Raw genomic sequence first — 24,324 nt, 5'->3', positions numbered from 1 at the left:
GTGGGCCACACCATCCCTCAGGCCCAGCCTTGTACACGGCCGTATTCTACTGCCCATTAATTGTAACCCAACTGACCCGACCCGACCCAGTAACCAGATCCCATTCCCTTCTTCTTCAGTTGTTCTTCTCCTCCGACTTGGAGCACTTAGGCACCCGCCAACACTCAAGAATTGCAGAGAGGCGGTGAAAAAGGATTTCCAAACCCACCCAAACAAACTGTCCTCAACCCTCAACTCTTCTTTTTCCTTCTTCAAATTTTCTCCAGTCTCCCTCCCGCGTCCCCTTTGTTCCTCTTCTCCTGCCGCTTCATTTTCTTCTTCTCCGCTGATTTGCTCTCAATCAGGCTCAGGTATATATTAATTTCCTCTTCTTTTCTTTGTTTTCTTATTGTATTTGGTTCAGTATCTAATTAATTTCAATTTCTATTGGATTTTATTAGGGCTTGCGGTGATATCTGATAACCACGCCTTTGAGACTTGAGCTGCTCGAGGCCTGCGATCGCCGACGAGCTTGTGAGAAGGCTTACGGGTAAGTAGATTTGCTTCTCACCATTTTCCTAAAGAAATTTCGTGTTTTTCAGATACATGCAGTATTCATTGGGCACATGTGGCATTGGACCCAATGCCAACGTCTAACCCTATAATTGTCCCCAAAGGTGGATTTCATGGAACCAAACAGAGTTTCATGCTATAACTTTCAATCTGCTTAGGTATTGTTCTGCATGATACAGAATTTCAAAGCAATGTATGAAATTTGCACATGTTGGTATATTTTGTTGCTGTTTGATATCAATGTATCACAAGTTCCGTAGCTAATGTCATAAATGTGAGAAATAATAACATAAATATAAAACCAAATTCTAGTCAATCTAGTTTCAAGTTTCAAGTCAAGCCAAATGCATCCTTGTTTGTGCAATCAGTTGCCATCTGTGTGTTTATGTGTATGTTTAAATAATCAATCATTAGTAAGTATCGTTTTCAATTCATGTACAGGAGAAGATATTGAGTCTCATAATTGCATTATTCAGTCAGACGATATAAGCCTGCCATATTGGATCGCAAACATTATACATCCAAGAAAGAGGGTAACAGTTGGGTGAAAGATGCTTCAGATCCGGCTTAAGAGTGTTGCACCCCCAGAGGGTGCTGCAGGGGTAAAACCCTTGCCAGCGGAGACTGTGACAGTTGCATGCCCTGACCACCTTGTCCTTGCTGATCTTCCTGTCGCAAAGGGCATTGGTGCTTCAACCATTGCTTCAATTGTCAAGACTGTAGGTCGCAGGTCCCGTCGCCAGCTTGGAGAACGGGTTCACTTTTGTGTTCGCTGTGATTACCCAATTGCTATCTATGGACGCCTGGTATGGACCAACTAAATTTGTCTTTCCACAGTTGCTAGCTGCTTTCAAATTTCTTTTTCTTTCAAAGTTTTCCTTCCGCATGATTAGGTTTCCATGTGGTCTTTGTGTTATTTTCGTCTCTTTAGCTTCATATATTTTTTCTTTAGATTCTCTGGAAATGAATGCTAGAAGTTAAGTCTTGAATTGCATGATATGAATCTCTTGTATATTAACTAGATTGTGTTCTTGCAGAGCCCTTGTGAGCATGCCTTTTGTCTGGATTGTGCTAGGAGTGACTCGATCTGCTATCTGTAAGATTTCTGAACTTTACATAGTCATACTAGAGCATGAATTTGTTCCCTGCAAACTTGTTCCTTTTCTGTCTGCAAACTTGTTGGGCTTGTAGTATTGTAGACTTTTGTATAATCTCCAACAGCCCGTTTGACTCTTGCATGTTTAGTTCAATTATTTAGACTGCTCACCCAAGGGACTTCAGTTGTGGGGAAATGCATTAAAGGGTTGGATTAGCTTCAATAAATTATACATTTCAACAGTTGTCAAATTCAACCATTAAATGCATTGTCCCAATTTAAGTACCTTAAGAGCACTTCAACTATTGTTTATGTGTAATTTGAGGTTTGCTACTCGCAGCTGAGTTCACTTCATTTTGAACTTGATGAAATATTCACTTGAGAGTTAACAATACACAAATGAGGAGTTGAAAGAGATCCACGGTTACTGGATCAAGTCTTAGTATAAGTAAAATATTTGGCTAGGAACAAAAGACCAGTTTATACACTGCTGCAAGATAATTGCTCCAAATGTTGAGACTTGTCAATGCGAATGGATTTCAAATATAGAGTTTTTTTCCATTTCTTATTGGTTACTGGATGACTTCACATCCAACTATAATAGCAAACGGCCCGTAATTATGCTTAAAATGATTGTTAATTATTATTTGTGGAAATTTTATTTTATTGACAAAGAACTATTAGAATTAACTGATGAATGATAACATCTAATTTTCATGATTTATTGTACAGTTGTGATGAACGCATCCAGAAGATCCAGACGATCAAATTGATGGAGGGAATCTTTATTTGCGCAGCCCCTCACTGTCTGAAATCTTTCCTGAAGAGGAGTGAATTTGAATCTCATATCCATGAGAACCATGCTTACCTTCTTCAGCCAAATGCGGACAAAATGGATGGAAATGAGTCAGAAGCTCGAAGTACCAAACAAGGTACAGTATCGGAATCCACTGGCCGTGCTCCACCAAGGCCAGTCTTTTCTCCTGGTTCAAATTCCCAGCTCCATGACCGTGAGGACAAAGCTCGTCTTCAACAATCTAGAGAACAGTCACTTCCAAGGCCAGTCATACAGCCCAACCCAGCCCCAGCTTTTGGGCAACTTCAGAATAACCCAGCAGATCTCAGTCGTCCCCCAGGCTTTGACAGGCCTAGTCCCCACAATCTCTTCCATCAACAAAGCTATGATTCAGTGGGTAATACAATGCAGGAATCTGGCCAGTTTTCAGATAAGCAGCAGACTCCCTTTTCTGAATACCCACCCATGCATTCTATTCAGCCCCCCAATTATGCAGTTCCCATTAATTCGAATCAAGTGCGGATGCCCCTTCCATTTGCCTATCCTTTTCCCGTTGATGGATCTCAACCATTTTATAATGCTCCCTATGAGATTGCACGGCAGGATTCAGCACCAGATGTTGGACAAGAACAGGGGTCGTTATTGGGTTTTCCCCCAGGTTCAGCGGGGAACATGAATTTCGCTGCTAGTTATCCACAGTCTTGGAATGCAGGACAGGCCGGGGTTCCTTTTGAAGCTGCACAAGGGGGTCAAGGAACTGCAGATGGTTTCTCCAACTCCTCAGAGTCTCAAGGACAAGTTGCATTTTATCAAGGAGAATACGGACGGAATCCAGGGGGTATGCCTTTCAATCCTCAGCATATGACCAACAAAGCAATGGAAGCAGTGCAGGGTGGAAATTCTATGGATCCAAGAGATGGCAAAGGTATATTAGCATCACAGCCCATGCCCCTTCCTCCGCCGCCTCCACCCCCACCTCACATGTCACAGCTCAATCGTCAGTTTTATCAAGGTGATACCGGTCGAGATGGACAGGGGTAGGACTGGCAACATGAGAACCCCGTGATGACTATGGTGGTGGCCAAGTCTAGAAAACATTTCATCTTTGTAATTTCCCCCTTTTTTTTAACCCTCTGTGGAACTCGTTACGGTTATTATTTGGTCCAAAGCTCTCTTGAGTATTTGTTTCGCTCCCTGGTTCAGGTTTTACTTTATTGATAATTGTCAATGTCACTACTAGTAATCAGAATGATCCGGCTGATTTTAGCAAGTTAGATTTATGAGAAGCCACCAACTAGAGATAAACAATTGGGCATTTTTTATTGAGTGCTGCTATTTCCACCCCTGTCCTATTTCCCCACCCATATTATTTTCCCACCCACTATATAAATTTGAAAAAACACAATCCTATCTTTCCACCCACTATTATTCCTAAAATACCCTTTAATTATTAATTCAAGCAAATCTCTTTTATGTTAAGAAATTCATTAGCTACGTCATTTAAATTTAATCCAATGGCTGAAAAGTTGGCATATCAATAAAATATTTAAATTCAATTGAAAAATATCAAATAAAAATAAAAATAAATAAAATTTCAATCCTTCTCTCCTTCCAGCCCATCGATCACCAGCTACGGATCCTCCCGTCCCCACCTCCCCAACCACCCCTCCCCCACCACCCCACCACACCGAACCCAACAACAATCCACCCTCCAACTCAATCAATTTCAACCCAAAGTCCCAAATTTCTCAATTAAAAACCCATTCTTATAATTTTCTTTTGGTACAAATCGTTGGAATTGATTAATTCATGGGATGAGCTGGAGTTGCAGAGATGGGAATTGAGGGAGAGCCCAGTCACTAGTCCATACTTAAATTGATGCGCAGGAGAGGGCATTTTCTCCGTTATGTGAGATCGAGTCCTTTGACGGCGACTTCTTTACTGCCAAGACGCCGTTACTCGACGGCCTCATCAACGCCTGCTCTTCCACCATCCCTCTTCCTCCTCCGTTAGTGAGCTCATTATTCGACGCTTCAGAATTAAACATGGAAGAAAGTGACGGTGTTTAGCTGGGCTGTAGAAATTGTAAAGAAAGAGATAGTGTAGGAGAAGGGGTTTGTCTGGGTTATGGTGGTTTTTGGGGGGAAAAAGGGAGAGAGAGGGGGAGTGAGTGAGGGGCCGGGGCATCTCTAAGAGGACTGGGGTGGAGCTCTTGGAGGTGCGAGAGAGAGCCTGGGCAATGGCGTAGGGGGTGGGAGTAGAGGAGTGAGAAATTTGAGGTTTGATCTTTGTGCTTTAGATTTTTTTTTTTTATAGCTTTTTAAAATTTTTAATTTGAGGCAATTGTTTCGTTTTTTAATGTTTTTCTTCAAGGCTTTAGAAGTCATTTTACAAATGGGTAAATTTGTTTTTAAAATTTTAAAAATAAGGTGGGTGGGAAAATAGGACAAGAGGGTGGAAATAGCAGCACTCTTAATTAGTTTCCTTGTGGGGATTGGGCAGCTAGGTTTTAGGAGGTATTTAAGTTCTTTTTCACATCAATTTTTGGGACTTCTTTTTGGCTTTTGAACGTGACATTGTGGAGAGCAATTGCTAGGGTTTTGGAGTTTTGCGACTTTAAGGTGTTTTCATTCTTTTCCTTCTTAAGAATATTTTTCATGATTTCAATTGTGAATATGCGTAACTAATTTTCTTTTGCTAGGGTGAAGCCTTGAATCTTAGCATTAATATGTAATTTTTATTTAATTGCTTATGATTGATTGTATGCATACTTTGAATTGTTAATCAAACTATCTAATTATCTTTATGCCTGATCACCATTAGGATCTTTAGAAAAGTAATTTGATGCAATTTTGGTCGGAAGGTTCTCTGAGATTGACATTGGCTTCTTGTGATTAATAATTGTAATTTCACCTAAAATGAACACCACGTCTTAAGGGTTGCATGGTTTTTCAAAGGGTTTTCACAAAACATAATGAGTCTTCATGTTCAGATTTGATACGAACGTTCGGACGGGTTGCATGTTGGATATACGTTCTATGTTGGATGTTCCAAGTAGAATATAAACTAGGAAAACCTAACCTTCAAAGTGGCATGTGCAAATGATAAGTAATTGGTAAAATTTCATAGGATTGCTAGGTGATGGTGAAACCCTAGTGCTTTTATGAATTGGTATTTAAAACTCTTTTCTTCAATCATAATTGTTTTCATTTAAAATTTGTTTTTAGTATCAAACAATTTCATAATCATCTTTCTCAACTTTTAATTTTAGGTAGTTAATTGGAAAATGTTTTTACATAAATTGCTAAATAGTTCTTGAGGAGAACGACCTTGCATGAGCATCTATACTACAATAGCTTTGTATTCTTACAAGTATTTTATGTGATTTTAACCTTATTTGCGTGGATGATAAAAATCGTATCAGTTACCTTCAATTTATTTCAAAACAAAGTTGCAAACTTCTCTTCGTTGTCTCAAGACTGTTTTGTATCCAAATTTTCATCTGCATAGAATACATCGCGGACTAATATATCTCATAGCAGAAGAGAAGGGTTGTCAAGTGCAATGAGAAAAAAAGGCTGTAATTGGGTTTAGTTCACAATTACGATGGATACATTTTAAAAAGTAAATTCCTATACAAGCAATTTTATACTATGAAATTCAACCTTCTTTGATCCACAAAATGTTGGCGGATCCCTATTTTTTGTTGTTGTATTTATGGGTTTAACTCGTATTATTTGTTATAAATAAAATCCATTTTTTTATTCTTACCCAATGGGCTAATAGCTGAAAATCATTAGAATGGGAGGTATCATAAAGAATTTAAATTTTCATTCCCCAATATCACTTGTATAAATAAAATAATTGAAGAAATAACTCTAGCCCAATGGGCTAAAGTGGTATTTTAGCCCTAGACCCTAAAACGATAGGACAAAAATGTATATTTAAAGGGTAAATACATTTGAATATTTTAAAAGTATAGCCGAACAGCTAGACTCTTTAAATATTAACATATTCGAATATTTTAAGAGTAAAGCCGCACGGCTATACTCTTTAAATATTATCACGTAGCTTGCACTTGCAGTCACAGCCATTTCGCTTCCCTATCAAACTCAAAGTTTCGATTAGTTTTCTTCGGTTTCGGCTGCTTCGTCCTTCGGGTTTGGCACCAAAAAAAGACCCAAACCGCCTAGGAGGCCCGCCCAGCCGCCTAGCGTCCGTCTAGCCCCCGCCTAGCCGCCTAGCGCCCTCCTAGCCTCCGCCTAGCCGCCTAGTGCCCGCCTAGCCCAACATCGCCGACTTATTGCAGATTTTGACGGAGAAAAATCTGATAGCAGAGACATGGTCGAGTTCCAGAGCCATAGAATTGGACCATATTCAGGAGGAGATTGAGGAGGTGTCTGCCGTTCCAGAAGTGAAGGAGAAGAAGAAGAGCAGAAATGCTTTGAGGAAGGGGTCAGAAGGTGAAGAGGTCCGAGCTATGCAGGTCTGCTTGCTTTTGAAAGGCAAGTTTTGATTTTTCAGAGTCTATCATTCATTTCTTGTGTTTTGTTTATGATTTAGTGTTGTCTTTGAATTATAAAATGGAACTTTTAAATTTGGCAAATTGAAAACTGAGCAGCATATAGTTTATTACAACTTACAAGGGGGTTTTAACTTTCTCTTTAGTATAGAAAGTTGTTAACTTTTGTTTCTTTTATTTTTCTGTAACTGGGTTTGTGTGGTTATTTCCTTTTCTAGTGTTCGCTTCATTTTTGGATGTAATATTTGTGATTTCAACAGGAAGCATTGCAAAAACTAGGATGTTACTCGGGTGAGGAAGTCATGGAGTTTTCCAGCTTCTCAAGCGGGACCGAACGTGCTATCAAGACTTGGAAAGTAAGTTTCAATTATCATGAAATGTTACTATGTATAATGCATGAAGAGTAAAATTTCAGAATCATCAAGTTGAACAAAAATTTCACAACGCAAAATATATATGTTAGTCAACTTGTAATATCTTGTTTGACAGGCCTCCTTAGACGCCCCTCAAGATGACATAGTGACTGCAGAACTTCTTGAACAATTATCACTACTACAAAAAGGGCAAAAGACGACCAGAAAAAGACGACGGTAGAGCAAAAAACCGTCGTTGTTTTTAAAAAGACGACGGTAACAAAAAACCGTCGTGGATAAGTGACTTAAACAACTAAAAAATGGAGATATTGTTGAGAATTTTTTTATAACGACGCACACAAATAAAAAAGCGTCGTCTTATTAAAAAGCTTTTCTTTAGAGTTAAAATCTGACCAAAAAACAACGACAGCAGGTATGACAAGCGTCGTCTTTTAAAAATCAAGTGTCCTTTTTTTGGTAAAGACATGGTTGTTTTGAAAGAACTGTCGTCTATTATATGTAAAGATGACGGTTTTTTTTTTATAAAAAGGGTCGTCTATTATTAAGTAAAGACGACGGTTTTTTTATAAAAAGGGTCGTCTTTTATGAAGTAAAAACGACCCTTTTTATATGAAAATGGTCGTCTATTATGAAGTAAAGACGACGGTTTTCATATAAAAAGGGTCGTCTATTATATGTAAAGACGACGGTTTTTTATAAAAAGGGTCGTCTATTATATGTAAAGACGACGGTTTTTTTTATAAAAAGGGTCGTCTATTATAAGTAAAGACGACTGTTTTTTTTATAAAAAGGGTCGTCTATTATAAGTAAAGACGACTGTTTTTTTATAAAAAGGGTCGTCTATTATATGTAAAGACGACGGTTTTTTTTATAAAAAAGGGTCGTCTATTATATGTAAAGACGACGGTTTTTTATAAAAAGGGTCGTCTATTATGAAGTAAAGACGACGGTTTTTTAATAAAAAGGGTTGTCTATTATATGTAAAGACGACGGTTTGAAAAATAGCGTCGTTTGAAAAACTTTTTACGTCGCTTTTTAAAAAACTATGACGTTGTTATGTGTGTACAACGTCATTTTAAAGAAATCATGGTTTAGAAATGCGCTCTTCGATAATCATCGACGGAAAACAAAAAAACCGTCGTTAACAATATAAATAAACATGACGCTTATTACATCTATACCCTAAACCCTAAACCATAAAATATAAACCCTAAATTATACATATATATATATATATATATATATATATATATATATATGTTTAAATAATTTTAGAAAAGGGATTATGGTTTTACGGCCTAATATATATTAACCATAAACCCTAAACCCCAAAATAAACCTTTATCCCCCTAAACCCTAAACCCTAAACCATTAAAGTATAAGTGATGTTGTGACTCATGAAAACATTTTTCTTTTTGGTGGTAATTTTAAATTTGTATAACTCAAACTTAATTTTTTAAAGCTTAAGGGGGAAGAAAATATCTCAATGACTTCATAGGAGTTGACGTTGCATTTTTTGGATTTATTTTAAATTTATTATGAATATTTCGAATTAAATAGAATAAAATATTATTAATAAAACCCACAAACCACGTCGGCATTAAGAAATTAAAGACGTTGTAAATCATAATAAACGACTTAATTTTAAAACAAACGAATGACGGATTATGTAAAGACGACGGTTTTTTATGAAAAGGGTCGTCTATTATATGTAAAGATGACGGTTTTTTTTTAAAAAGGGTCGTCTATTATATGTAAAGATGACGATTTTTTTATAAAAAGCGTCGTCTTTTAAAACACGCTAAAAAAAGGCCGCTTAAGTGAATTCGCGCTCGACAAATTTTCAAAATTTCCCCCGTCTTTGAAAACCTTATCTCTCATTAACAAGCGTCGTCTTTTAAAACACGCTAAAAAAAGGCCACTTAAGTGAATTCGCGCTTGACAAATTTTCAGATTTTCCCCCGTCTCTGAAAACTTTATCTCTCCCTCCTTGAAACCTCCTGAGCTCCTCTCTTCTTGAAACCCTCCTGAGCTATCTGAAACACTCCATCTCTCACCTTTCTACTCCTCATACGTACCTACCAGCCATCGACGCCATCGAAGCAGCGACGCCGTCAACGCCATCGACGCAGCGACGCCATCAACGCCATCGTTCTTCGCATCAGTCATCACTAGCCGCCATCGACGCCATATTCACAGTCAACGACGACGATGTCCTTGAAAACATATCTAGAGACCTTGCGAGATGTGAAAATCCTAGAACATCATATCTAGTCTTCGATGTTGCCTGAGGTTCGATGATAGATCTCCATCACGCCTTCTTGGTGAGCTCTCGCCATCCACGTCACAGAAGCAACTCTAAATTAGTCAAAATGTTCTTTTGTATTGTGTTACAAATGAACTTTTCCTGCATAAGCTTATGCTCGTATAGATGATGCATATTTTTTGTTAGTTAAGATGACCTTGAAAACAGATCTAGAGACCTTGCAAGATGGGAAAATCCTAGAACATCAGATTTGGTCTTCGATGTCGCTTGAGGTTCGATGACAGATCTCCATCGCGCCTTCTTGGTGAGCTCGCCATCCACGTCACAAAAGAAACTCTAAGTTAGTCAAAATGTTCTTCTGTATTGTGTTACAAATGAACTTTTCCTGCATAAGCTTATGCATATTTTTTGTTAGTTAAAATGACAGCAAGATAATGTAATCTTATTGTGGTTTTTGATTGCTCAGGTAAGATGATAGGGCAAATAGGTGCTGCAGCTTATATCAAGTGCAGCTCAAAGGCCAAGATGACAACTTAGAAGAATATAAGATCCATTTGACCAAGATGACTTAGAACACTACTCCAAGATGACAGCTGAATGTGGAGAACAAGTACAAATTGTGGAAGATACAACAACCATAGGTTAATGCTTTGGATATGGTATTTTGTAATTATAGGTTATAATGTTATAAATATGGTATTTTGTATGGATATAGTAGGAATCAAGATTGGTAAACAATGTAATTACAATTGAATCTTCAAGTTTTATGAAAGAAATAATTTTTTAGGATATCTAAAATGAAATTAGTACATCATTTTTACAGATAATAAACGGCGATTTTTTGGAACAAAACCGTCTTTTTTAGATTTAATAGACGTCTTTGGATATAATAAACGACGGTTTTTTCAGAAAAAGTGTCATCTTTACATTTAAATAGACGACGGTTTTTTTCAGAAAAAGTGTCGTCTTTACATTAAATAGACGACTGTTTTTTCAGAAAAAGTGTCGTCTTTACATTTAAATAGACGACGGTTTTTTTCAGAAAAAGTGTCGTCTTTATATTTAATAGACGACGGTTCTATAAAAAAAAGTGTCGTCTTTACATTCAATAACGACGGTTTTTTCAGAAAAAGTGTCGTCTTTACATGTAATAGACGACGGTTCTTTTAAAAACCGTCGTTTTTACATATAATAGACGACGGTGAATTACCGTCGTAGTTTGACTTTCAAAAAGACGACTGTCGATTTAACGACGGTTTGAAAAAGAAAAAGACGACGGCGTTTCCCCGTCGTCTATTTCAATTTCTGTAGTAGTGTATATACAGTGGCACAAATTGAGCGTCTGGATTACAAAGGGAGCACTCTGACTGCTACACAAAAGGTATAGCCTTCTGACGACATACCATTAGCCTTTATTAAGTGGAAGCCGTTGATGTTTTAAGTTTTAGTACCAATATATCATTCCTCACTTGGAACTGAACATAATGGTTTGGTAAGTCATTACTTGCATTCCTCGAGAGGAGCCAAAAACTCATTTGATGGTTCAATTTGAAGTGAACTAAGCCTTCATTTTCTTCAACGTTCCAGATTGTGAAGAATTGTAGCAAACAATACTAAGTACCAACCTAGAAGCTTTGTTACTTAATTGAGAAACGGACCTGAAGCTCCGACTCTATTTTCAGTAACTCAGACATCAGGTTTCTTGGTTCCAGTTCATGAGACAAGCACTTAACATGCAAATAAATACGATATGACAGTGACGTAATGTGCTGTGGTAACTGGTAACACACCGTAACTTATTTTGGATACTAATATATGAAGTTGATTATATTGGTAAACTGATTTCTTCTCCTGGTTGGCCTTGAGCTAGCAACCTGATCATGTTCGTATAAGCTATAGTGAACCACTATATAGGCTGAAACATCGTATATTCTTCTAATGGTTGCGTGGGTTCTGTTGTTTAGGAAGATACAAATGGAGCTGCAGTTACTTCTGCAACAGAAATTTCAGAGGTCCAACAAACACTTGTGAAAGAAGGTGTTACAAAAGGAGAGGTATCTGAGCATCGTGTTTTTCTCCTTGGATATTAATATTCTCATTTTCGAGCATTATCCATCCAGGATGAAGTTGTAATTATTTTGTTAAATGACAGCAGTTCTTGGATTGGGTGGAAGAGGGAGCCAAATGTCCATATTGTGAAGGTCATGGGTTTACAATTTGCGACGTATGTGAAGGGGCAACAGTAGCTTAGGTATGAAAATATCTTCCCTTAAAGACATGTGCAGTTTTATGCTTTAGTACATGTGTTTAATGGTAGTTTGCATTTATAAACAAATGCAGAAAATCATATGTATATCTACTGTTTATTATACAAGTTAACAGGGTCTAGCTCAGTGGAAAAGGGCAATGACTTTCAAATCAGAGGTCTCATGTTCGAACCACGACATCATAGTTGTGTGTGTGTGAGAGAGAAATCCCCCTCCCCTTTAGATTATTGCTTGTACTATAAAAAAAATAAAATAAAAAAATTGACGTTGTACTTGGAAATTAAAGAGAAAAATAAAAGGGGAAGTTGCCAATCGGCAAATTTAATACTTGATCAATAATTCAACAGACCACTTGTTATGAATACACACTACCTCGTGTAATAAGGCAAAGCAAGGCAAATGGGTAACAATTTTTACCTTAATAAGATGAAAACCAAATCCAGCATGAAGTAAGTTAAGTTAACCATTACTCGATAGGACGTGTTAATGCAAATAATAAACCGAGAGATTTAACATTTAACTGTTATATATATATATATATATATATATATATATATATATATATAGATATTCTCATTTCTTTATATGGTATTCTAGGAATTCTTAAAAAATTATATAAAAAAGAAATTAATCTATTCGAGCATTTTGAGCACTAATATCACTTGAAGAAATAACACTAGCCGCCCGGTTATACCGTTAAAATATTATATTTATAGAGTACTTTTAAAATATTCTATTTATAGAGTATAGCTGCACAGCTATACTCTTTAAATATATACACCAACAATAAAAAATATGGATTTCTCTGTAAGCTTATCTTTTGAGATGCCCTTTGGGAAAATCTCACATCGAAAATCCACACTCCTATAAAGGTGTTTATAAACAAAGTACTATGATGGTTTGGTAATTGTGGTTAACATTGGAGAGTTGGGCTAATGGGCTTGGCTATAGGCTGGACTTTGGATTTGGCTTTGATTAATAATATTAGTTGGGGAGAAAAAGTAAATTGGGTTCCTAGGGTTTTGCTCCATCCAAGGGTTTCAGAGTGATGTTTGCTGTTTTGTATATAAAATGCACTTGCAAGTTGCAATTGATGTTTTGGAATATGATTATGGAATTCAAATGACCAATTTGTTCTCTGATCAACAAGAAAAGGAAAACCTAAGTGCAGTCTAACCCTTCGTGCTTGTGGGGACTTCCCAAATTGGGTTTATAATCTGTACCCAAGCCTATCAAAATGGATAAATGAATAAAATAAAAAAAGATTCCAATGGGTATGTGTCCTTCTCATCAGTAACTCCAAGTGAGTTGGGATTCAAGTTGTAATGTTTGTTCCTATTTGTTTATGTTTTTTAGAGTTTCTGTATTGCAAGAACCTTCATTTGGGACTGGGTTCTTCCTGTATGTATTATGAGTTTTTGCACGTGAATCCTACTGTTTCCAAAAAATAAACAATAAACAATGGGAAACACCTATAAAAATAAGTTGGGTATGGGCTAGATAGACGTTCGCGGACATGAGATTTCACTCTTTTGTTTTCTTCTCAATAATAAAAGTGAATGATAAGAAGAAAAAATAAGTAGAAGAAAATAAGTAGAAAACATAAGTACATTAATTTTTTTAAAAAAAAATACAAATGCAACAAGACAGTTCTATGTAGTGAGGCAAGCATATCCCAGTGAATAATACAAGGGGACATTAACAGGTGGCTTGTCAAATCAAAGATTTTCTGAGAAATTTAGAAGGTAGTGATATTCCATTGCAAAAAATTAATTAACTGGGCCTTACATGAGCCATGGCTGGCCAAGGAAATGAATCAAATCTGTCTATAATTAGACCTCCCAGCCCAACCAAAGGCACTATCCACAACAGCAAAGATCAGATGCATGCCCACCAAAGATCTCTAGCCCCCCAACTCTGTGGCCACAAACTGGAGGCTGGAAAGCTTGAAACTTTATGAACCAAAAACCTTAGCCGCCCCAAAATACCCTAAAATGAGAACTTTGTTTCACCTGCCGACACTTCAAATTTGTCTAAAAACACGTGTGCATGGACACACACATACACACTCCATTATTTGCAGATTGTGTAGAGAGAGAGAGAGAGTATATGTCAACTTTAGTTTTTTCTTCTCAAGAACCCAGTTTGAAATCCCTTGTTTGGCAACTTAAGCGAGAAACTTATTAAATGAAGCGCGAAAAAAATCGTGGAAATTGGGGCATTAAATTCCCGAGTTTAATTTCAACAAAAATAGGCGTCATTTCACAATTTTCATAGTGCAATTTACAAAATTCGGCATAAATAAATTCAAACACTGAAATCTTCAATTGTGAGAATTGAAATGATGGAAATCTAAATTCCGTTATTTTATAATTCTATGCAATTTTCAATTCCTTTATCCAAACGAAGGGTAATAGTCTATGGAATACCACAAGACTTGTTTAGATTATTTAAAAGTCTTATTTATCCCAAAATAGTCTTTTAAAATCCCAAATGAATACAACCACTTATTATTTTAGTTTTTTCTTATGAATTTTTTACTTTTGTTTTTATTTTAATTATGTTCGGCCCCGAATTTCAGTTGGGTTTTATATCGAGTTTATTCTCCCCAGAGTTATTAGTTACCAAATAGCATTCTGTATATATTAGGAAATTGTTGCTCTATTTCAAATTGGCTTGATAACAGTAGTGGGTTATAACAATATATGGTCTTTAGTCTCATAGCCTCAAACCATATGTTTGTTGTGTCAGTAAAAGCAGGAGCATGCCAATTCTCACGAAGGTATGTCCTTATCCTTCTCTTCTACGATACATAATGAGGGATTACGTTTCGTTTGTGTCCTGTGTCCCTTATTGTGCTCGGGAATTGATGATAAATTTTTTGAGTATCTACCTTACTTCTCAAATGGTTGGCTATGTCTTCCATAGGCTTTGAGGTTGGTTTCATTTCAAATTCTATTTATAATCCAGATTGAGATTTCTACTATGTTTCAGTTACAACGTGGATAGTTTAGGGTACTTGGAATCATAATATTTTAGTAATCTAGATTGGTCTTTTGACAATTCTGATTTTTGAGTGGCAAGCAAGGAATTGTGTGGGCATTTTTTCTCTCACTATTTTGTTCTCTTTAGGCTGTGATTAAGAAGAAATATGGTCAAGATGCAACTAATGTTGGTGACGAAGGTGGATTTGCACCTAATATTCAGGTTAACAATAGTTTGATGAAACCTAATCATTTAACCGAAGTTGCTATTATTCCTTGTTTTTCCTTTCACATCTCTCTACTGAAATGTAAAGAAGGTCTTGAATTGCTCAAGACAGCCATTGAAAAGGCTGGATACACAGGCAAAGTAGGTTTATTTTTCAAACCAAGGTTTTTGTACAAAGAAAATTTGATGACATTGCAAGAGTATTGAGGGAAAATTCTTGTTGTTTTCTCTTCAGGTTGTCATTGGAATGGATGTTGTTGCATCTGAGTTTTATGGATAAGATAAAACCTATGACATGAACTTCAAGGAAGAGGTGAGTTTTCTGTTAATATATCTTCTATGTTTGGCTTGTCTGCACAGAAAAATGATGGTTCCCAAAACATCTCAAGAAATGCTCTCAAGGACCATTACAAGCCATTTGTGAGTAGTACCCTATTGTATCAATTGAAGATCCATTTGACCAAGATGACTAAGAACACTACTCCAGGAGGACAACTGAATGTGGAGAACAAGTACAAATTGTGGGAGATACAACAACTATAGGTTAATGCTTTGGATATGGTATTTTGTAATTATAGGTTAATTATATGGATATGGTATTTTGTATGGATATAGTAGGAATCAAGATTGGTAAAACTATGTAATTACTATTGAATCTTCAAGTTTTATGAAAGAAACAAAATTTTAGTATATATATGTATGGTGTGGGTAATAGAAGATTTGGACCTGAATTTATTGTTCAGAAAGCATTATGATTGTTTTTCTAGTTAAAATCGTTGTAGAGAACTGTTGGAAAAAAAAAGAAAAAAAAAGAAGCTAATGTGTAAAATCACTACATCATTTTTACAGATAATAAACGACAATTTTTTAATAAAACTATCATCTTTAGAGTTAATAGACGTCGTTTTCTTTCAAAACTGACCTCTTTGGATATAATAGATGATGGTGATTTACCATCATAGTTTGACATTCAAAAAGATGGCGGTCGATTTAACGACGGTTTTCAAAGGCAAAATACAACGGTTTTTTCCCGTCATCTGTTTTAATTTTTGTAGTAGTAATTATGAATAATTCTTGATTTCTTAAATAATAAAAAATGTTGAATGAGGAGAGATGAAAGATCCTAGACGTCGGATTGGTAACATCAATCATGATTGTAACGGTATTTGATGAGGATTTCTAGTGGACCAATCATGGATATAACCTTATTTAACGAAGACACCTTATTTAATGAGGACTAAAACAGGTAAATAGTTTGAATTGTGCTACAATAGAAATACGTACAAATGCTCTTACTTAATGAGGACACACAAAAGGTGAAATTGCCGCTGGTTAGGTTATGATAAGTTGTTGCAGAAGAAGGAAATATCTTGTAGCTCCAACACCGTCCTCAACAACAGTCTATGGGGCGCAAGCGTAAGTTGCTGGGGGCATCTGCAAGCTGTGAAGCTCAAGGAAATTGTTCAGAATGTGTGACGTCAGACAGATTCAGTGATCTTCCAGATGAAGTTGCTCATCATATCCTTTCCTTGCTCACTTTCAAAGACCTCACTCGAGTGGGTGCCGTCTCGAAAAGATGCAGACAATTACATCTATCAGTTCCGGTAGTAGATTTTCGCTCACATTGGCATTGGCTGGGCCGGCGGGAAAACTACGTGCATAATCTGAGGCTGATGAGTTCTATGGAAAGATACTTGTTATGTCGTGGTGATAACAGGATGCAGCGCTTCTGCATGGATTGGAATTTCTCTTTAACCAGAAGAGCAACGCAGGATTATTTTCGAGTCATTACGTGGATTCATAATGCACTAAGGTGTAATGTTGAAGAGCTTGATCTTTGTATTTCTGGTGTGCCCTCGTTTTCGTTGCCACCCTTTCTTCCTCAATCTTTGCGCTCTTTATCAGTGCGTTTGAGTATGGTAATTTTCAAAACGCCGTCTCTATCAATTCCTAGTAATCTCCGTTACTTGAAACTGGTATTAGTTAAAATAGAAGACGAGAGGTTTTTCAAATGGATCACATGTTGCTGCAAATGCATTAAGCAGTTAGAGCTTGTTGATATTCAAGGGATACGAAATATCACCATTGAAAGTTCGTCTTTGGAATACTTTCATGGTTTCATTCAAAATGACATCTTGCATGTGAATATCTCTGGTGAGAAGCTTGAAGGGATAGATATATGTCTATGGTTTCATAGCTATCAAGAAACAAGCAGCAATTCACTGAAGATTTTTGCTCCAAATCTTAAAAACTTGAACTGGAACAGCAGCAATGGGAGGTATAGCCCAAATCTGGGAAAACTAAAGAGTTTGGAAAAAGTTCAGCTTTTTTTAGACCCTTGGGTAAATGAACTTGACAAGGTTCTTTGCAGTATATGCTCGGCAAAAGATCTTATTATAAACGAGAGGACCATTAAGGTAATAAAAATCTATCATTCAGACCTTTTGCAATTTGAATCATTTGAAAGAACAAAAAAAAAATTGTGAAAACATAGGTTATTTTCCTCTTTCTAAACTATGATTTTTTCGTGAAAAACATGCAGGCTATTTTCAAGGATGGTTCCACGGCAGTACCAATATTAGATAATATTTGTAACTTGACTGTGCATTTTACGAGCTTGAATGATGACCTTGTTCCAGCTGTGGCCTCTCTTCTCAAAGGAATGCCTAATTTGAATTTTTTGTCCATGAAGACTACTAGCTCACTGAGCCGGGATGCCCAAACTGTAAGTAAAGTCTATGTTGCCTATTGTTCTCCCTCTCATGCACACACATACTTTTTCTTGTGGTAAATTTTAAATTAATGCGTCTATGATTGTTGCCTTTTGTATATTTCAGTCAGCTGGCTTTGGTATAGAATACTGGAAACTACAGAACCTTGCTTTTCTTCATCAGCTGAAGGAGGTAACCATAGAGTATCCCAACAACGTGTCTAATGAACTCGAGTTTGCAAGGTATATCCTCGAGCATGCTCAAAATTTGAAGAAAATGGTCAATCTTCTTCATTTTGAAGATACGCAATTCGAAGTTGTAGCAAGGATGGTGAGTAGGAGCAAGATGATTTCCACTGCCACAGTTGTCATTGGCTTTCTAGGATGTAAGAAAAGGAAGAATCTTTGATATTTTTGGAAAACTTTATGTATGTCCTTGATAGTTTGCACGAGTCGAAGGTAAAATGACGATGCATGTAATGTAAGGATCAACTCTTGGTATAAAACTCACTTATATTACAAAATTTCATCCTACCTTTACATGACATTTCTGCACAGAAATTAATAATATGGGGAAGGAAAAAAAAATAGAGACGAAGACATAGTTTTGAAAAGAAAAAATTAGTCCAAACCGCACTCAAAAATAATCTTGCAGACAATTGCATCTATCAGTTCCGGTAGTGGATTTTCGTCCAAGTTGGTGGTGGGGAATATACAAAAACGACAGTATAAAGTGAGGATGATGAGTTCCTGGGATAGATACTTGTTGTCGTGGTGAAAATAGGTTGCAGCGTCTCTGCATGAGCTGGAGTTTTTTTTTTTGGGCGAAACAGAAAAGCAGCATTCTGATGATCATTTTCGATTAACCAACTGGGTTCACAATGCAGTAGTGAAGTGTAATGTTGAAGAGCTTGATGTCTGTATTTCTGGTTGGCCCTATACGTTTCCGTTACCACTCTTTCTTTCTCAATCTTTGCGCTCTTTATCAGTGTGTTTGAGTAGGCACATTTTGGAATCGCCGTCTCTATCCTTTTCCAGTAATCTCCATTACTTGAAACCGGAAAGAGTTTAGACGAGAGGTTTTTCAAATGGATCACATGTTCCTGCAAATGCATTAAGAAGCTAGAGCTTCTTTTAGGGCCTGAAGGGAATGAATTTGACAGAGTATTTGAGGTTCTTTATAGCATAAACTGGCCAAAAGTTCTTATTATAAGCGAGGAGACCGTTAAGGTAAAATTGACTCTCTACTAAAATATTTTGCAATTTGAAAAAGATTGCACAAGCATAAGATGATTTCCACTGCAACAATTCACTACACCACATATCATTATCTATAGCACTTCAAAAACGCTATTTTTAATATTATAAAATCCGAAGTATAGCCGTGCGGCTAAAAAGCCCTCGAGTATAGCCGCTCGGCTAGACTATTTTTTTTAAAAAGACCCCAGTAAAGCCGCGGCTTTACTATTTATAATAAAAAAATTTAAAACGACCACAGTAAAGCCGCGCGGCTGTACGGTTTATTAAAAAAAAAAAAGGAGACCCGCCTAGCGATTCGGCGCCGCGTGTCCAAAATGTATAGCCGTGCGGCTATACGCTTTTTTTTAAAAACCCCCCGAGTATAGCCGCGCGGCTATAATATTTATAATTTAAAAAAGACAACCCCAGTAAGTCTCGAAAAGATGCAGACAGTTATCTATCAGTTCCGGAAGTGTGTTTTGGTCCATATTACCAGGACAAAGTGAGGAGGATCCTGATGAATTCTTTTGGATATATACTTGTTCTATAGTGGTGATAATAGGTTGCAGCGCTATATTTTCAAGCGAAGCAGAAAAGAAGGTTTAATTTTGGAGTAAATACGTGGATTCACAATGCAGTAGGATGTAATGTTGAAGAGCTTGATCTTTGTATCTATGGTGAGGGCTTTTCATTGCCATCTTGCGTCTTTCTTTCTCAATCTTTACACTCTTTATCAATGAATTTGAATCGGCAGATTTTCAAATAATTTTAAAATTAAAATAAAACGTCTTTCTCCATTCCTCCTCCCTGAATCAGCAGCATATGCTCTGTAAAAGTTCTTACTATAAGCGAGGAGACCATTGAGGTAAAGTTGACTCTACTCTATATCTAACCTTGTGACCCCAGTTGTTGTTAAAAACAAGATATTTTGCAATTTGAATCATTTGAAAGAAAAATTTGTAGAAGCATATGTTCTTGTCCTCTTCCAAACTAAGAATTTTTCTTGTTTAAACATGCAGGCCTTCAAGGAAGGTTCCATGGCAGCACCAAGATTAGATAATATTTGTAAATTGAAAGCGTGGACTAGGAACTTGAATGATGGCCTTGTTCCAGCACTGGTCTCTCTTCTTAGAGGAATGCCTAATTTGAAAATTTTGTACATGTGTACAGATACCGTTTATAACACAAATGTATGTCAAGTCTATGTTGCATGTCATGCACACACATATTTTTCTTGTGGTAATTTTAAATTAAATTGTTTTTATATTCTTGTTGCTTTTTCCATATTTTCAGGCATCTGGATTTGGTACGGAATTCTGGAAAATGCAAAACCTTGCTTTCGTTCATCAGCTTGAGGAGGTAACCATAGGGCATTGCGAGGGGTCTAATCAAACCGATTTTGCACGGTATGTCCTTGAGCATGCTCAAAATTTGAAGAAAATGGTCTTTCCTGTTACTGGGGTTCGTTATCAATCAAAAGCTGAAGCAGAGATAGTGAGAATGAGTAGAAGCAAGATGATTTCCACTTCCACAGTCATCATTCGGAAGTGAAAGGAAGAATCTTTGATATTTTCGGAAGACTTTATTTGTGCTCTTAATATTTTGCACGAGCGAAAATTAAAATGAAATGCATGTAAGAATCAACTCCGGGTATAAAACTCAGGCTTAGATTACAAAATTCCATGCTACCCTGACAGGACATTTCTGCAATATTTCTCAGATAATATCTCCTTGCAATTTGCTTCACTCAAACCTCAAAATGTCTTGCAAGGCACAAAAATTAATAATTTGGGAAAGGAAGAGAAAAGAAAAGAGAGGAAGATATCAGTTTGAAAAGAGAAAAACAAAATCAACCGCACTCCGGCACTCCAGATGAACACTCACATGACCTTAACCCAAGAAGAAAAGAAATTTAAAAAGTTTTAAATTTGATTATGAGAAAAGGAGAAATTAACTTAGTTTTTTCTTCTCCAGAACCCAGTTTTGAAATCTGTTCAAATACTCTACATCAAGTTTAACATACAATTGCAGCAATTTCCTGTACCCCATCATGATATATTTGTCCACATAATCTTCACACCTCTCATAGAGCGCTGGAATTGTTAGAACCATGACAAGGCCTGCCCATACAGGAAGACAAAATTACAAAAAACAAACTGATTATTGAATCTGGTGATGTCTTTAATTCATTTTAAGAAATTAAACATAACCCAAATGGAAATGAAACTTACTGGTGTAGCTCAAAGTAAGGAAATCAGTCAAGCCACCAGCAAAATAAATCAGCAAGAGGTATGCAGCTACTTTGAAGAACAATCTTGAGTCCTTGCCAAGAGAAATATCTTGAGAAACCGAGAGCAAAGCATTTACCCGACTGCGAATGGAAGCTGCCATTTCATTTACCATTTCTTCTGACAACTGCAGTTGAGGCAGGGGAGGAGCTGGTCTGTTCACAATTAAGAACAGGTTCTGATAAAATCAGTAGAAGAGGAAATATGTCGAGTAAACAATTATGCACCAATTTGAAAAGTTTTTGGCAGTGTCAAAACGCCCAATTCTGGATTATGCAGATCATTCAAATTTTGAAATTATTTAGAAATACAAACAAATTCAAACAGCTTGAGCAGAATGAAAGCTACACATTTGTGGTTTTGATAGTTAATCAGGATGAAGATGCTCAAATCATCCTTGTCTAATACAAAGGCACCAAATTTACATCAAGTAAGTGAAGAAGCACAATTTTCTTTTACCGGTTGAGAATGGCTGCAGATTTAGCCCAGAGAAAGAGAATGCTCATCAGGAGGAGGAGAACACTTGAGACAAGTGACAGCAGAGTATAACCAGACTTCTCAAACACCACCCAAGCAGATAGAGTTACTAACAATATCCCCAAAGTCAGATTTTTCTGCCTCCACAGAATCACATCTGCAACTGTACTACCAGCAAAAGCATGGATTATCAGACCCATAAATCCTAAATCCAAATAAAATAGATCAAAATCTGTCATTGTATCAAAGACCAATTTTTCATAATCTTGAGTTGTTCTTATCTGGATGCATAATTCATCTTGCATTTAAATCAAATCAAAACTTATACTAAAAGAACTCCAATACTGGATAACAATTTCAATCACAATTATGATGTTTTAAGAATTGAAAGAACAGAACCCATGATCAAAAACTGGGAGAAGTTCATACAAAATGATGAAGATGATGACTTACCAAGGCCTCCTCCAAGGATCTCGTGAAGGGTTCTTTGCCTGTTGAACAATCTTTCAGAATCTGCAGATGAGCCCATTTGATACAGAGCCAGGAATCACAGCCTGGGATCCAGTTCAGATCTCTTAGACCCAAAAATGATGTGGCTTTGAGTCTGAGATGATCCTCAGCAAAAGAGAAACAATGGGTTCTCTTTAGCCCTTTTACCTAAACTTTTTCTTTCATTGAGCCCCACGTATATGAAATGTATTAGGTTTATATACAGATGACTGTCAAAAGTGCGTTTGGTGTGGTGGCCACAGACAGGGTCATGTACCTGATAGCTTCCAGCTTAAAAGCGTCATAGGCCGCTCATGGCTTTTTCTTGCTTTTTATTTTCTTCTAAAATGTGCAACTAAGCCTTACTTTCATGGAATTATATACAAACGATTATTTATAATCTGCGTAGAAAACAGAGAGACTAACTGCTCTGCTCTCAGGTTGGCTGCTTTTCTTTTCTTATTACCGGCCCTGGTTTTCTCCTTCACTCTTGACTTGAGCGACTCCAACTTTTAAAAGGGTATTTCGCATTGCTGTTATTTACATAAGGATGCCATTGTTTTCAAGCGTATCCAGTAGGGTCTCTCGAGGGTATTCTCGTCCACACTGCTTCGTTGGTCGGTTCTTGTGGGCCCAGCTTTTTGCCGTGGCCAATCACAAGATTCTTTTGCAGAGCATCAAAGTCAGAATAAGGGGGTGTATTCAATTGAGATTTTAAAAAACTATTTAGGGATAAAAAAGTCTTGCGGATTCAAACAGAATATAATTACTTATAGGATTTTTTTAATGGATTTATACAATCAAGATTTTTTACTTATAATTTTAAAGATTTCTATTACAAGATTTATAAGATTTGAAAGGACCACATAAATTTCTTTATGAGATCGACATAATATTTTTTAAGAAAAAATAGACCCTTGAAAATGAGATGCTAACCTTCACTCTCGGCAGCATACCCTCCTACAGCCATCACACACACTCTCATTTGTGTATTGACGGGAAATGAGGGATGACTGTTAACATGGTGATGGGGATCAAGACACCTACCTCCCTTGAGAATTTTTGAAGTCTTGGCAATGTTTCTTTGTCATGACAAGATATTTGATGTTTTACTGTTAGTGGAGCATTTCGATTCTGGTTGTTAATCTTTGTAATTTAGGTAGTCGTATTGTTTGAGATTTAGTTGGTTTTGGGTCAAAAGAGTGTGTCAAATCATGGTGCAGGTTTCATTTCTTGTGGAACCAGAAATGCTGTGTAATTGTAAACCATAATGAAATACCATTTGGGATTTATTCCAAACCAGTTTCTTTCTTTTCTTCATTAGTGATCTCCTCATAAACAGAATTTATGAGCTGAAGTTTACATTTGATGAATTCAGCCAACCAAAATTAACAGTCATCCCTCATTTGCTGATATTCAGCCAACCAAGCCTTTGCTTGCATCACCATCACATTTGGGTCCACACCACCACCATCCCAAATACACGAGTTGCATTTGAATGCCAACCTCTTCCACAACAAGAATTCTATTAACGACTTTCTAGTAATTAATCTAAACAGAAGCTATACCCTTTGGGGGTTTGTGTCGAACAGATGGTGGGCAATTTTTGCCCAGCCATCCAGCTTTGTCATATAGATGCGTGAAGGCCCACATGTTAGAAGCTTACCCCAACAGCTAGTAGCTCTTTGTTTTGAAGGTGGTTTGGTCTTCATGTGAGGAAAGGTGAGGAAAGAACATTTCTTATACCTAGTGGTCGTTAATGGTGGTTTGGTTGCCATGGTTTATATGCAGTGCCCAACCGGTGAGGAAATAATTTTTTTTAAAAAAAAAATCTCACTTGAAAAGTCTGATGGGTTAGGATGGGATTTGAGATAGGGCTTGGTATTTATACCTCCTACTTAAAAATCTCACACAATCTCACATTTTAAAAAATCCTTTGAAATTAGCACGGTTTTGAATACCATAAGATTTTTTGTTACTTATTTAAAGTCTTGATTGAATACCGCCAGATTTCGACACTCTCATTTAAAAATCCTAA

At 36.7% G+C, this 24,324-nt stretch overlaps 4 protein-coding genes across 5 annotated transcripts; 3 read left to right on the top strand and 1 right to left on the bottom strand.

Moving 5' to 3' along the window:
* Positions 1-108: 108 nt before the first annotated feature.
* On the top strand, positions 109-3,633 carry LOC110774387 (RING/U-box superfamily protein). Its single transcript, XM_021978917.2, has 5 exons — positions 109-350; positions 441-529; positions 994-1,358; positions 1,590-1,648; positions 2,381-3,633. The coding sequence occupies exons 3-5, from the start codon at positions 1,104-1,106 to the stop codon at positions 3,483-3,485; spliced, it is 1,419 nt and encodes a 472-aa protein (XP_021834609.1). The 5' UTR covers positions 109-350; positions 441-529; positions 994-1,103; the 3' UTR covers positions 3,486-3,633.
* LOC148293545 (protein disulfide isomerase pTAC5, chloroplastic-like) lies at positions 3,516-7,560 on the top strand. Its single transcript, XM_088254512.1, has 4 exons — positions 3,516-3,551; positions 6,730-6,930; positions 7,227-7,322; positions 7,456-7,560. Exons 1-4 carry the CDS (start codon positions 3,516-3,518, stop codon positions 7,558-7,560), a joined length of 438 nt encoding a protein of 145 aa, XP_088110638.1.
* Positions 7,561-16,486: 8,926 nt separating this feature from the next.
* LOC110757333 (putative F-box/FBD/LRR-repeat protein At4g03220) lies at positions 16,487-20,583 on the top strand. The gene is made up of 4 exons (XM_088254173.1): positions 16,487-17,500; positions 17,626-17,817; positions 17,921-17,986; positions 20,326-20,583. Exons 1-4 carry the CDS (start codon positions 16,487-16,489, stop codon positions 20,581-20,583), a joined length of 1,530 nt encoding a protein of 509 aa, XP_088110299.1.
* A 360-nt stretch (positions 20,584-20,943) lies between these two features.
* LOC110757321 (Reticulon family protein) lies at positions 20,944-22,752 on the bottom strand. Of its 2 annotated transcripts, XM_021958900.2 has the most exons (5): positions 22,564-22,752; positions 22,251-22,465; positions 21,780-22,002; positions 21,264-21,475; positions 20,944-21,152 (listed from the first exon to the last, which is right to left on the bottom strand). In XM_021958900.2, the coding sequence occupies exons 2-5, from the start codon at positions 22,324-22,326 to the stop codon at positions 20,983-20,985; spliced, it is 681 nt and encodes a 226-aa protein (XP_021814592.2). In that variant the 5' UTR covers positions 22,327-22,465; positions 22,564-22,752; the 3' UTR covers positions 20,944-20,982. The 2 variants fall into 2 exon arrangements, with proteins under 2 accessions (XP_021814592.2, XP_088110300.1); XM_088254174.1 differs by having other exon boundaries at positions 21,780-21,960; positions 22,251-22,747.
* Between the last annotated feature and the right edge of the window lie 1,572 nt (positions 22,753-24,324).

The sequence above is a fragment of the Prunus avium genome, chromosome 6 (genome assembly GCF_965620075.1).
Source record: "Prunus avium chromosome 6, drPruAviu1.hap1.1, whole genome shotgun sequence".
Classification (NCBI taxonomy): domain Eukaryota; kingdom Viridiplantae; phylum Streptophyta; class Magnoliopsida; order Rosales; family Rosaceae; genus Prunus; species Prunus avium.
Note: the sequence above shows the minus strand (reverse complement) of the source record. Positions and strands in the feature narration are given on the sequence as shown.